We start from the raw sequence: 15,086 nt of genomic DNA, 5'->3' as shown, positions 1-15,086 counted from the left end.
CCCGAATTCTCCCAGGGCAGGCAGGGTCGAATTCCAAAAGCGTCTAAGGTGTGCAGTGCGAGACCCTCCCTTTAAAAAAGAATAAATAAATAGAAGCCAGCGCTTAGCCCTGCTCCGGTTTCCCGAAAGGCGCACCGCAGTCGCTGCCGGGGCGGCTGAGTGTCTGCGCTCCCCGCCTTTGCAGGGCTGACACAGGAGGGGAGGAGCGGGAGCCAGAGGGGGTGCTGGGGGGGGGGGGGAGTTGGAGCGCGAGCCATCCCGAGCCAAGACAAGCAGCACATTCACAAATAACGCCCCCACCCCCAGCGCACGCGCTCCCATTCAAAGCAGCCCGGCTCCGCGGCCTCAGGGCGGCTCAGAGGACGCGCGGCCGAGCCCGGCGCAGCCCTGCCCCGCAGGCGCACGCCCGAGCCCGCCCGCCGGCTGCTGCGGCCTCGGCCTCCGCTTCCAGGGAGGGGTCTCGCCCGGACCCCCTCCCTCCCCGCTGGGGGACCATGGCACGGCTGGCTGCGCCCTGGCGCTTGAGGTTCCTGGCTCGCATCCTCGGCGGCACCTGGTGCCTGCTCTACGTCGCCGGACAGGTGAGGCGGTCTGCGCGTCTGGCGTCGCTCCCCCTCCTAGGACTTCTCTTCTAGTCGGCGGGAGCGGGGAGCGCTTCCGCCTGGGGCCTGTCTGGGGGCTGCGCTGCCACCCCAGCGAGGACAGGTGGCACGGGGTCGGGGCTAAGGCGGCCCCCCCCGTGGCGAGCTCCGGCTGCCGGGGTCAAATCCTGCGCCGAGCCTCAGCCCAGCCTCCTGGGGCCGGGGCCGGCGTCCCGCCCGCTCCGGGGTCGGGCCTCCAGCTGGGGAGAGGCGAGGGGAGGAGACGGCGCCGGAGCCGGGGTGCGGCTCACTTCCAGGGAGTCGGCGACCCGGCACCTCTTCCGGGCTGTCCTTGGCGGAGACTCGGGAGGCGCGAGGAAGGCGGGCGCGCGGGGACACGCCTCACTTCCGTCCTTCCAGGGACCCTGGGAACTTCTGACATCCTCGTCCTAGGGCCACCTGCGTCCGAGTGTCGGGGGCGGGGCGTCGTAAAGTTTGCAGAGACCGGACCCAGAAGCTCCCGGAGCCTCTGCGGTGGAGAAGAGGTGGTTCTGGACGGCGCACTGGGACTCGGCCTCACCACGCCCCCTCAGAATGCTCCCAGGGTTTTCTCTTGAGCTAGAAGGGTGTAAGAATTGGGGCGTTCTCCTGCGTGGGTGGCTCAGGTCATCAGGCAGAAGAGCAGTGCCCTGGGAGAGGGTTTAATCCACTGTCTGCTTGGTTGTGGTTTCTTACTGCACGACCCTGGAGGGAAATGCTCAGGGAAGGGGCCAGGGACCAGTCGAAACTATGATGCTTGTGGTGTCTTCGCCTTTAACACTTTCCAGAATCGGGTAACTTTTAATTAAAACTCACAATTTAGGCAGTTTGTGCATAATGTAGGCTTCATAAATTCGCTTTTCACGGGATTACTTGGGTAATTCTGGGAAAATGCCCAAATACTCTTGGCCGGAATTATCGCCAGATAGCCTCCCTTTCCTCTACTTTGCTTATGGAAGACTTGTCCATATCGGGGGATTTCCTTCCTCGCTTTTCTTAACGTTTTGAAACTTGTTTTCAGATCTCTCTTTTAGTGGTCACTTTGAGTGCAGCAGTGCACTTTTAGAGGCTGAGTGGAGGCCCAAGAAAGATGGTTAGGAAGGGCCCGAAGCCGGCTAGAACCCGAGGAGCACGGAACGCGCTAATAAGCGACAGAAGTTTTCAACAAGGAACACCTGCTTAGATTGAAGTATGAAAAACTATTGCAAAAGATCGTCTTAATTATTAGCAAGTTTCATTCCCAATATGCTTTGCTTCAAGGCAAAGCTTCTCAGAGGTTGCTGCACTTTAGGATTGCCCTAGGGAGTTCTTGAAGCTCCCGGTGCTGGGGCCACACCTCAGCTGGATTGCATCACAATCCTTTTGGGGCAGGAGGTGTGAAGCCCCAGCATCAGAATTTATAAAGCTCCCAGGTGATACTATGGTGCAGCTGGGTTGAAAACCACTGTGTAAAAATGACTTGCCTTCCACTGACGTGTTTTTACAGAATCGTGACACGGAAAGGAAATTCAAAGGAGTAAAGGGCCTACTAGACAGCCTGAGAGTCTTAACTTATAACATCCAGTCCTGGTTGCTTCCCTGTGTCATTGCCTCATCTGCAAAATGAGGGTGTTGGTCTGTGTTCTCGAAGGGACTACCAGCTTCAGCAACACCAGGCAGGTTGATGTGTAAGCCAAACCAAGGCAGGATGTCTTCTGTCTTATTTCTAAATAATTGCAGGGGCAGAAATTCTACTTGAGTTTTGATAACATATCTGATAATATTTGAACCAAGCAAGCAAAGATGTAAAGAAGATGCTAAGTGCATGCTATAGGATTTGTGTGTGTGTGTGTGTGTGTGTGTGTGTGTGTTCTCTATTCATTCAGTGCCCCATGATAGTCAGGACAAACTGATTTCTCTTAGCATTACGTTCCTGTTCTTCCTCGCTACACTCTCAACCTACTTTCTTCTGGATAAAGATGATAAAAGCAGATTTGTGCCTTTTGTGTGTGTTGGAAGTGGTTTATTGTTTAGTTCCAAGTGAGTTTTTCTTGTTCCGTTAGGCAAGGCTGCTCTCCACATGTGAGAAGCCTGACTAAACTTGTCAGAAAAGGGATAGAAAAGAGTTGAAAGTGGTAGCTGGGTTCTGCATCCTGGTGGAGTGGAATATGCTTTAGGGTTAATTTAGGTGACAGGCGGAAGCAGCTCATCTTGCGACATAGCTTAGTGTCCTCACTTAGACACAGGGGCGTTATATCTAATCAGTGAATTAAGCAGACCAGAAACTTGAGGTTATTTAATACCAAGGAGAAGTCATTCTATAAACTACAGCCAGTGCCAAATGATTTGAACATTGTTTGGAATGTATACACTTGTTAAACTGTTATTAAATCAAAGCCCTCAGTATGTGAAAGTATCACTATCAGAGTTGTCAGTCCTCTGTGAGTATATTGAAATCCTACTAGAAGGAGGGTCTGAGTTCAAGAGCTTCTGACTCCCTAAACTGAATTACACCTGAGCCGTATTTTCCAAAAGTCTAAATAACAATCTAAAGGCAAATCACATTATTTGAAACACCAGCATGTCTTTTTCCTCAGTGAATTTCTGCTTTCTGGGGTTATTTCCCTTTCCTTCTGTTCTGACTGAATTACTCTCCCAACATGTAAGATTCTTTTCTTTTCCTGTGCATTTGGAAGGTAGCTCACTCTGGGCTCTTGTAAAACAGATTATTTTACTGCTATCAGTTTCATTTCATCAGCTGTACCCAAATTCATCCCAATGCCTAAATTTCTCCCAGGTAAGTAGGTAATTAATGGTCTACACCCATAGGGATTATCAACTTAATGATTTCTACCACGTATTTGTAGCAATCCACTGTAAAAATAAACAAGGTTGTTGGAGAGGTTTGTGGCTTGCTCAGCACAAATCCATTACTATTGCTTAGAAAATGTCTCTTAGTGGCAATTTTTGTTCTTTTGGTGGTTTATCAGTGATAGCATTATGTAAATATTAAAACTGAATATTTTCATTTACTGTGAGATTCTAATGTTTATTTTATTTTTGTGAGAGACAGGGAGACAGAATTCAAAGCAGACTTCAGGTTCTGAGCTGTCAGCATAGAGCCCGACACGGGGTTCGAACTCGCAAACTGTGAGATCATGATTTGAGCCGAAGTCAGAAGGTCAACTACTCCACCCAGGTGCCCCCATTTACTGTGAGATTCTAAACTGCATCCGTGTTAGGAATTTAGTAATAAATAGTTCCAGGAAGGTTGGAAAGAATTTGTGCTTTTATGGGCACCTGATTTTCAACTCAAGACCTTAAAGAAAAGACTTTCTCATCTCTTTTGTTAGCCTCTTGTATGTTCTCGCTCTTGTTTTATTTTTTATTTTCATTTTTACCATGATGATTCTCCATGGTTAAAAAAATGACTAAAGGCTTTTAAGAAAACACAGTAAATTCTTATTCTATTCTTTTTCCTAATGTCAGGTCTCATGGCCCCAAAGCAACCTTTTTTGTTTGTTTTGTATTATTTTGAGTTATAATTGACATTCAATAAACTGCACATAAATATGCAACTTAAAATTTTGACATATGTGTCCACCCATGATATCACCCTGGTGTCCTTATGACCTTGGGAGTCCCTCCCTGCCACCCTTCCTCACACCTAACATCACCAGGCAGACTGTGATCTATTTTGGTTTAATATGGATTAATTTGCATTTTCTGGAATTTTATGCAAATGTAATCATATAATCGGTACTCTTCTCCCCTACTTTTTTTGATCTGGCTTTTTTTTTTCCCCCCCGCTCAGCTTAATTATTTTGAGATGATCCATGCTATAACACATCAGTAATTTGTTCCCTGGTAGTATTATGTTGTATGCATAGAGACTGCATTTTGTTGTCCATCAGCTTACATCTACAGATGGACAATGTATTTCCAATTTTTGGCTGTGTGGTTTCATCTGTCCTAGGTAAATATCTCAAGATGGACTGGCTGAATCATTGGTAGGTGTAATTTGTTTAAAATTGTTTAAATTTTTAAGAAAATGTCAGTTTTGCAGAAGGTGCCATTTTATGTTCTTACTAGCAGTATGTGTGAGTTCTGGGTTCTCTGCGGCCTTGACAACACGTGGTGAGGTCAGTCTTTATTTTAGCCATGCAAGTAGGTACAGTAGGAACTTGGATTTAATTTGCAGTTCCCTAATGATAAATGATGATGAATCTTTTTTCATGAGTTTATTTAAAATCCATTTATCTTCTTTGGCAAAATGTCTGTTAAAACATTTTGCCCATTTCTTACTGTGTTTTTTTCTTACTGAATTTTGAGAATTGTTTATATATTCTGGCTATCGGTCCTTTATCAGATGTATCATTTGCAAATATTTTCTCCCAGTCTATGGCTTGTCTTTTCATTTTCTTGACAGTGTTTTGAGGGGGAGAAGTTTAATTTTGGTGAAACTCAAATTATTGCACTGTTCTTTGGTAGATGGTATGTTTGCTTTGTTTTAAAGAAATATTTGCCTAACTCAATATCACAGAGGTTTTCTCCTAGAAGTTCTGTGGTTTTACATTTTATATTAGGTCTCTGTTCCACTTTGAGTTGTTGTATGTGGCACAAGATCATTTTTTTTCTTTTTGCCTATGGATATGCAATTGTTCTAGCATGATTTTTTCAAGATTTTCCTTTCGCCACTGAATTTTCTTTGCAATTCTGTGGAACATCAGTTGCCCATACCTGATTAGCTCTATCTTCTGGATTCTCTATTCTATTCTGGGGAACTATATGTTTCTTGTTATGCCAGTACCACACTCTCCTTACTACTGTACTGTACAGTTGGTCTTGAACTCAGAAAGGCTGATTCTTCCAACTTTGTGCTTCATTCTCAAGGCTGTTGCCTGGGCTACCCCCACATAAATTTTAGAATCAATTTGCCAATGAAAAAAATGCATGCAGGGATTTGATTTGGGGTGTTTTAAGCTATGGTTCTATTTTGAAAGAATTTGCCTGTTAACAATATTGAATATTTAAAAAAAAAAGTTTATTATCAACTTGGTTTCTATATAACCCTCTTCCAACAACACCACCTCTTTCCCCCCTCCCGCTCCCCCTTCAACCCTCGTTTTCAGTATTCAATAGTCTCTCAGGTTTTGAGTCCCTCTCTCTCCCCAACTCTCTTTTCCCCTTCCCCTCCCAACAATATTAAATTTTATCTTTTCTTTCTATTTAGGTCTTTAATTTTTCTCAGCAATATCTGGTAGTTTTCTGTGTATGGGTCTCACATGTTTATCAGATTAGATTAAAATTTTCTCATTTTAATGCTCTTTTAAGTGACACTGTTTTTAAAAATTACAAGTGATAAATCTTTGTAAGAATATGAAAACAATTGAGTTTTGCATATTCTGCAACATTACCAAAACTGCTTGTTACAGTATCCTTTTCTCATATCCCATCAGGTTTTTTTACACATACGATCATGTCATGAAAATAAAGACTTCTTTCGTACCTATCTGGATATTTAAAATTTCTTGTTTCATAACACTGATTGAAACACTAATTGCCTTTCCTGATCTTGGGGAAAAATAATTTGATGTTTGACCATTAATTATGATGTTAGGAGTGTCTTGAGCGGCTCAGTCAGTTAAGTGTTGGACTTTGGCTCAGGTCATGATCTTACAGTTCCTGGGTTTGAGCCCCGCTTTGGGTTCTGTGCTGACAGCTAGTTCAGAGCCTAGAACCTGTCTTTAGAATCTGTGTCCCCCTCTCTCTCAGACCCTCCCTGCTAATGCTCTCTCTCTCTCTCTCAAAAATAAATAAAACATTAAAAAAATAAAAAAAGTAAAAAATTTATGGTGTTAGGTGTAAGTTTTTTGTAGATGCCCTTTATCCAATTGAGGAAGTTCTTTTTTTCTTTTAATTTTTTGAAACGTTTATTCATTTTTTTAAACCTTTTTTTTTTTTAATGCTTTTTATTTATTTTTGAGAGGCAGAGAGAGACAGCGCAAGCAGGGGAGAGTCAGAGAGAGAAGGAGACACAGAACCGGAAGCAGGCTCCAGGCTCTGAGCTAGCTGTCAGCACGGAGCCCGGCGCGGGGCCGAACCCACGAACTGTGAGATCATGACCTGAGCCGAAGTCGGACACTTAACCGACTGAGCCACCCAGGCGCCCCCAAATGTTTCTTCATTTTTGAGAGACAGAGAGAGACAGAGGAGGAGCAAGGGAGGGGCAGAGAGAGAGGGAGACACAGAATCCAAAGCAGGCTGTAAGCCGTCAGTACAGAGCCCTGCACTGGAACCCAGGAACCTCAGCAAGATCATGATCTGAGGAGAAGTTGGACTCTTTACTGACAGAGCCACCCTGGAGCCAGAGGGAGTTCTTTTTATTCTTCCTTTGTTGAGAATTTTTATTGGAAATCAATGTTAGATTTTTGTCAAGTGCTTTTTAACTTCATCTAATTAGCACATGAATTTTCCTTTGTTGTTTGTTAATATGATGAATTAAACTGATTTTTCAAATGTTAACCACCTTGCATTCCTGGGATAAACTCACTTTAGTGACTAATATACTTTTTAAAAACATTGTTAGATTCAGTTTACTAAATTTTGATTCAAATTTTTGCATCTATGTCCATGAAAGATATTGGTCTGTAGTTTTCTTGTGATGTCTTGTGATGGTTTTGTTTTTAGTATTAGTGTAATGCTGGCCTTATAGAATAAGTTGGAAAATATTCCTTCTTTTTAAATTTTCTGTAAGCGTTTGTGTCTGATTTTTTCATTAAATGTTTTCTAGAAACCATCTGGACTTGGACTTAAAGATTAACTGCAAATTTAATTTCTTGATTAGATATAGGGTTCATCAGGTAATCTATTTTGTCTTGAGTTAACTTTGGTAATTGGTGTTTTTTCATGCATTTATCTATTTAATCTAAGTTGTTAGTTTTTTGGCATACAGTAGTTCATGATACTTCCATATTATTTTTTTATTTAATTAAAATATTTTTTAATGTTTATATATTTTTGAGAGACAGAGAGAGCATGAGCAGGGGAGGGGCAGAGAGAGACAGAATCCAAAGTAGGCTCCAGGCTCTGAGTTGTCAGCACAGAGCCCAATGGGAGGCTTAAACCCATGAACCATGATACCATGACCTGAACTGAAGTTGGATGCTTAACCAACTGAGCCACCCAGGCACCCCTCCCATATTATTTTTCTTAAATATTATTAGAACATGGAATTATATAACCTCTATTATTCCTGATAATGATTATTTATTTATTCTTTTTTTTTTTTCCTGGTCAATCTGCTCAGTGACTTGTTAATTATATAAATGTTCTCAAAGAACTAGCTTTGGGTTTCATGGACTTTCTCTATTGTTTTCTATTTTATTCCTTTCTTCTCTCATCTTTATTATATTCTTTCTTCTATTTTGTATTTCATTTGCTCTTATTTTTCTAGTTTCTTAATGTGGATGCTAAGGTTATTGATAGACTATGTTTTCAAATAGAGTTGTTTAGTGATCTAAATTTTTCTTCAGTATTGTTTTTAGTTTTATACAAATTTTTTATTTTTGAAAGAGAAAGACAAGTGAGTGGGAGAGGAGCAGAGAGAGAGAGAGAGGGAGACACAGAATCTGTAGCTGGTTCCAGGCTCCCCAGGTTCAATGTGGAGCTTGAACCCACAAACTGTGAGATCATAACCTGAGCTGAAGTTTGGTACTTAACCAACTGAGCCACCTAGGTGCTCTCCTCAATAATGTTTTATTGACATACCATAAATGTGTTTTTATTTTTCTTTAGCTCAGAATATTTTCTAATTTCTCTTTGATTTCTTCTTTGGCTTATAGGTGTTTTGAAATGAGTTGTTTCGTTTCTAAATAGTTGCAGATTTTTCAAATATCTTTGTGTCAATGTTTTCTAATCCCAATGTGATCAGCAAACATACTTAATATAACTTGGATCTATTTAAGTTTATTGAGAGTCGTTTTATGGCCCAGAACATGATCTGTTTTGGTAAATGTTTTCTGTATATTCATAAAGAATTAGTCTTTCTACAGATATGTGTCTTTTAAATTTTCCTGATCAGTCTAGCTGTTGTTGTGTTGTGGGGACTACCCTATAAATGTCAATTACATTAAGTTGGTCGAGACTATAATCTGTATCTTTACTGATTTTTATATATTCAGGGTATTATCACATGCTTAACTGATTGAGCCATCTAGGTGCCCCTCAGTTTTATTTTTCAACAGAGTTGTCCTCAGGTAAGGTTTTGGTATTTGTAGTTGTACCAAAGCATCACCCCCCCAGCTTTTTACAGGACCAGAGGCCTCCAAGTCTGAAGCCTTTCTGGAGCTTTACAGGCCAAACAGTCTTGCTTCTCATCACTGTATCCCTTTGCAAGCACAATTCTGTTAAGTCAGTAACATTTCTTCCACTGGTTTTCCATATTCCAAAAGTGTATTGGCATCTTTTGTCTGTTGTTTCCTTTCCAGTTCTCTTGTCATTTTTATTTATTGTTATTTTAGCGGACATTTGGGAGGGAATTGAGAAAAATGGTGTCCAGTCTACCATGTTTAACTGAAAGTTAGCACTACTTTTCCTCTTTCATTATTTTTATTTTCCTGTCCGGATCCATCTCCAAATCCCATTAAAGCTCATTCTGGTTATTGTACACACTTTTTAGAGACTCCTACATTTTCCCAGTGAAAGGAAAACTTTGGGCAGTATTCAGAAAAGACCATGGACTTGAGGTCTAAGGATCCAGGTCCTAGTTCTGGATTTACTGAGCATCTATGCAACTAGGACTCAAAACTTTTTCAGGTAAGGAAATTAGTGCTTTCTGCCTGCCTGCCAGTTGCCAAACATAAGAGGTACTCTCTCCATTTCAATGTTGGTATTTTAGTTTTTAATCTTTCAATTAAATGAGTATTTACTACCTATTGTCTGCTTAAGTATGTATAGTCAAACCTATTTGCTCACAGATATAGCAAAGCAAAGAAATATTTTCTTCTAAAAATTTTGATATTTGGAGACGGCTTCATGAGAAAGCATGGAGTTAACATGATGTAAAGATCTGGCCTTAAAATACCACATGTGATATTAACATTTCTTCTCTAAGGTATGATTGGATTCAGGCTCTTTTGTGGTGGAGAACGGAGATGAGGTGAAGCAAACAGGGAAGTAGTGTTCAATAGTTAGCAATACCTAATCAGTTTTAATATTTTATTTTACACTGGGATGAACTCTAGAGCGTTATGCATTTTGGAGTGAATGAATGGGGTGGTGCTGAAGGTACATACTTTGTTTTTAGCTTTGCTCATGGCAATGGGATTATCTAGCCAAAAGAAGACTTAGAGATTCTTTAGTATTGTGGGTTACAAACCTCATTGTGAATAAGTCCGTTTGGCTGTATCATGCATTTCTAAAGGCCACTGAAGACTAGGGCCATGCAGCTAAATGCCAAGAAGCTCTAAAATGCAAATTTCTGGGCTTCACTCTCAGATACTCTCTCAGTAGGAAAAGGATGGGTCCTAGGAATCTCCATTAAAAGACCCCTGGCCCCCTCCCCTACCTCCACATACCCAAAGAGGATTCAGACATAGCTGAACCAAAGACCTCATTTTGGGAAACACTGATCTGGTCTCTTCTCTTTGCGGATGAGAGAAATAAGGTCCTAGGAAGTGAGCGACATGTCCCAGTTTGTTAATGGGAGAAGTGGGAGTGGACCACACATCTCATAACTCTGTCCAGTGATTTTTCCCACCAGAGCATACACTATTATTTTAGTGTCTAGTTACATCATGAACTAAAGATAGGAACCACCAGCTTAAAGTGTCTTTATTTGTAGTAACCTCTGTTTTTTATAAATGGTTTTCAGATGTTTGGGAATAGCTTCAGGTCTCAGTTGCTCTGCCTGCAGCCCAGGAATGATGGGGAGTTGGGGGGGGGGCGGTGGAGGGAAACCTTCCGTCCTTACCCTTTCACACAACCTGCTGGAAACAGGCTTCTGTGTATTTTCTCCTCGAGTCATCATAAGATTAACAGATACTTATTTAGAAAACCATCCACAGCATCCAGGAACTTGACACTTGATGAAAGGAAGAGTACGTGCTGCCGAACACCTTCTCTACCCAAGTGTGATGTAGCAACTGTTGCTACGTTCATGGAGGAAAGGAAGGAAATATTTCATGTGCCTCTTATTTAGGATGTTTCTCCCATCTCTATCGCAAAGCAGCCAAACAAAATACACACACGCTGTCCTCTGAGTCATGCATAGTCTATGATGTAGTATTATGTGTGGAAAAGAAAGAAGTTTTCTTTACTGCTAATAGTCATTGTGGAATGTCTTGTATATTTTCTGAAAAGTGCTAATTGTGTATTTTTTTTTAGAAATTGGTGGCAGAGAATTAAGGGCTTTTTTTTTTTTACTATTAAAGTGTATTTGTTGATATAATCTGAAACTCAAATTCTCCTATTATATTGTTCCTTATAAAGCTCTGTACTAGTCCAGATGGGCTAGATTATGCTGTGGTGACAACCAACCACCACGTCATGGTGACATAGCACAAAAACGGCGTATTTCCCCGTCAGCCCATGTATTCAGTGTGGATTGTGAGGAGGGCTCGGTTCACTGTGCACACTCAGAAATCCACACTGCTGTGTGACAGTGGCTCGCCCCTACCTTCTGTTTCGATGGGCAGCCCTGGCCGGGAAAGGAGAATGGTTGTCTGCTCTCCTCTGGCAATGAAAGGCTCCCGCTCAGCGTGACAGATCTCACATCTGCTCACATTGTCTTGGCCACATCAAATTCAAGAGGGTTGAAAAGGTAATGTTTTCATGAACCCAGACTTTGAGACTTCTAGATACCTAGATGTTTGTTTTCTGACTGTGTGTATGTAGGTGAACAGAGGTTCTCTGCAATTATTGTAAAAACACTTAAAATCATGTTAAAATGTTAACACATAAAAACACACTAAAATTTAAAAAAATTATAAGTGTAAAATGGATGTAAAAATTTATCATCTCCACCATTTTTAAGTTCATGGTTCAGGAGTGTTAAATGCGTTCACATTGTTATGCAGCCAATCTCCAGAACTCTTCCTCTTGCAAACCAAACTCTACCCATTTTAGAACAGCTCCCCATTCCCCGCAACCATGACTGCAACCATTCTACCTTCTGTCTGTGAATTCGAATTCGTATAAGTGGGATCATCACAGTATTTCTATTTTTGTAACTGGCTTATTTATTTTAGCATGATGTCTTCAAGACTCATATATGTTGTAGCATGTGCCAGAATATCCTTTTTAAGGCTGAATAATATGGCATTTTATGAATGTAACACATTTTGTTCACCCATTCATCTGTCAATGGGCGCTTGGGTGGCTTCCACGTTTGGCCACTGTGAGTAGCGCCACTATGAACATTGGTGTTCCGTTCCATTTTATGTGCACTTCTTTTTCTGTGTAAAAGAGGCACAACATCTTCAGACCTCTCATTTACTATTCAGACCCAGGAAACGGTTATTTAAATTTATTTGTTTTTTTTTAATGTTTTATTTATTTTTGAGACAGAGAGAGACAGAGCATGAGAGGGGGAGGGGCAGAGAGAGAAGGAGACACAGAACCGGAAGCAGGCTCCAGGCTCTGAGCTGGCTGTCAGCACAGAGCCTGATGCGGGGCTCGAACCCACGAACGTGAGATCTGACCTGAGCTGAAGCCGGAAGCTTAACGGACTGAGCCACCCAGGCGCCCCACAGTTATTTAAATTTAGACTAATATTCTCACTTTGAGAACCTTCTCCCAGTGGTTACAAGAAAAGCTGAGAACTTCGACTACCCCCTACATGTCTGACTAAATCGGCAAAGCTAATGGATTTGTTTGTTTTTAGTCCTGTATGTAACCAGCAAATCCTGACGGTTTTCAAGAGAGGTGACAGCATGTGACCAGGACATTATTTTTCTCCTATAAAACTAGGAGCAAGGCACAAAGTTACATTATCTTCCTTCTGTATGTTTGACTCAAATACTGTATGAAGGGTGGTCCTGTATGAATCAACATGTAAAATGTGGCCATGCAAGCTAATTGCATGTACAGCATAGACACATGCAAAGCAGGGTAGAATTTTGGGTACAGTGCTGAAAGAAAAAGCAGAAGAAAAGGATATAAATTTTGCTATTTGCTAATTTCATGAGTCCGAACACACTAGTTACCCTTTCTGAGTTTTGTGTTCTTTTTGAATCTCTATAAGGAAGAGCTTAAATTATTTGATCTTAGTGGGTTAATGTCAGTTACCCATAACTTCTAAAATGAATGGGATTTTCTAAACTTTTCTAGTATGAACTTTTTAGCACAAAAATATGAACTCTGATGGAATTTTTAGCAATGAACATCAGGTCATGGCATTCCCTTGCTTAACACCTAAGCTGGATTCCTGTTAGCTTTAGACCAGTGTTTCTGAGACTGTTTTTCATTATTGCCTCCCTTTTTAGACATTTTAAGATACTTCCTCTTAATCCCCCACTACCCCCATGAAACTTTAATGCCTTAAATAAACTTATCAGTTTACGTGTGCTGTGGCCTTCTGAACCGACTCCCTGCATTATCCTCAAACCATTGATATCAGGAGGTAACCTCTTCTCTCCCGTTCCCAGAACCCAACTTTTCACCCACTTGGGGGCATTTTCACCTCTATGTATGCTGTAGACTAAGACTGAAAATCTTTACTAGTCTTCAAGGCCTGGCATGATTCATCCCCTGCATAGATCCTAGCTTTTTATAGCATTTCTCCCCTCCCCCTTCTTTCCCCTCCCTACCCCTTCTCCTCTTCCCCTCCCCTCACCCCCACCCCTTGCCTCCTACTCTCCAGGCTTCATTTCAGTTCCACCAGGGCATCAAGCTTGTTGCTACTTCAGGGTCTTTGCACAGTTCTCTTTGCTGGAGGGCTCACCCTTTATTTATATATTTTTAATTTTTTAAAGTTTATTTATTTTGAGAGAGAGAGTGTGAAAGTGAGAGAGTGTGTGCTCATGGGGGAGGGGTAGAGAGGGAGAGGGTGAGAATCCCAAGAAGGCTATGCCTCACCAGTGCAGAGCCTGAAGTGGGGCTCAAAATCACCAACTACGAGATCGTGACCTGATCCGAAGTCAGAGGCTTAACTAACTGAACTACCCAGGTGCCCCTCTTTATTCTTAATCAGCCGACCTTATCCATCTGTTCTCCAGCTTAGATGTCTCTTCCCCAGCAGAAGCTGGCCCTCCACTCCCCCTGCCCCAGTCTGTCTGGTCTCTTCTGTGCCTCTCTTCCAGTGCTGTTTGCTTCAAGCACTTGCAGTTTTGGAATGATGCACTTACTTGTATATTTCTTCTATGTCTGCCGTCTCTATACACTGTAGGCTGGAGGCCAGATACTGACTGACTTCCCTCCATATATGTCACATCTAGCTTAGTGCCTGGAATTGTTGGCCTCCGTGAAGTGTTTTTTGAGAAAATACACAGTGAGGAAAAACCTCTAAACTTGAATTGCTTTTTAAATGAATGTATACACTCCTGTTAAGTGTTCTTACCAAAATGAAAAACAAAATGAATGTACATCTTGTTCAAGCACAGCAGAGCCTACGTATATGTATTAAGGAAACATTAGCTGCTGTAACCGTAAAATCCTGAAATCTCAGTGTTTTGACAAATAGTGTTTTTGTTGTTGTTCACATAAAGTCCAATTGGCAGGGCTGAAAGGGGGCTGGGGGTCTCTCTCTTCTGAGTAGTCATTCAGGGACTGGCCTGATGTGGGCTGTGCTGTCTTTAATGCACGGCGTCCGAGGTCACCCTGGCACCTGTGTCTAGGTGACAGAGGGGGAGGAGAATGTTGAGAGCCTCATGGGAAGTTTTCTTGGGGTAATCTTGGGAGTGGAATGTATCACTTCTGCCCACGTCCATTTTTTGCGTTCCTGACAAGACTCAAATCTCCAGTAGGGTCCCAATCCCTATTATCCCAGAATCCAGTCAGTCACATGGCTACCCCATCCCCCACCCTCCCTCCACAGCCAGGGAGTCTCAGGAGACAACTGTGAAATCGGGAGGTTATACAAGCTGGCCTTTGCCACAGTACACTTGGAACATCATACATCTATTTGCAAGTGGGTAGTTGATGTCTAGATGTATGTGGATTTATAAATCATGGTCAGTAATTTAGGGATCTTTGAGTCCAAGACCTAGAGAATAGGAACCACTAAAAATAGGAGTATGTGAATTTTATTTTAGAAGAGGTTTTTGCTCCAGCATTTTCAAAATTAGAAGGTGAGATATGATGGACCAGAGGTGGGGAAAGGGAAGTGAGCTTTGGGTTAGAAATGCACTCTATACATTCAACTGAACACAATCTGTTGCCGTACAACATCTAACCTTCCCAGGCTCTCTGCGTAGCTGTGTTCCTGATGGTGCAGATTAGCATCTTGTCAGCTGAACGAAAGCCCAGGTGGAGTTCTGGCCGACTGCT

At 42.0% G+C, this 15,086-nt stretch overlaps 1 protein-coding gene across 1 annotated transcript in view; it reads left to right on the top strand.

Moving 5' to 3' along the window:
• The first annotated feature begins 414 nt into the window (after positions 1-414).
• The window catches only part of ADAMTSL1 (ADAMTS like 1), an 877,850-nt gene continuing 863,178 nt past the window's right edge, over positions 415-15,086 (top strand). Inside the window, exon 1 of the mRNA XM_029920114.1 lies at positions 415-581. Coding sequence (XP_029775974.1) covers positions 495-581 — 87 coding nt within the window. The 5' untranslated portion in view covers positions 415-494. The remainder of the gene's footprint in view (positions 582-15,086) is intronic.

The sequence above is a fragment of the Suricata suricatta genome, chromosome 13 (genome assembly GCF_006229205.1).
Source record: "Suricata suricatta isolate VVHF042 chromosome 13, meerkat_22Aug2017_6uvM2_HiC, whole genome shotgun sequence".
Lineage (NCBI taxonomy): Eukaryota > Metazoa > Chordata > Mammalia > Carnivora > Herpestidae > Suricata > Suricata suricatta.
Note: the sequence above shows the minus strand (reverse complement) of the source record. Positions and strands in the feature narration are given on the sequence as shown.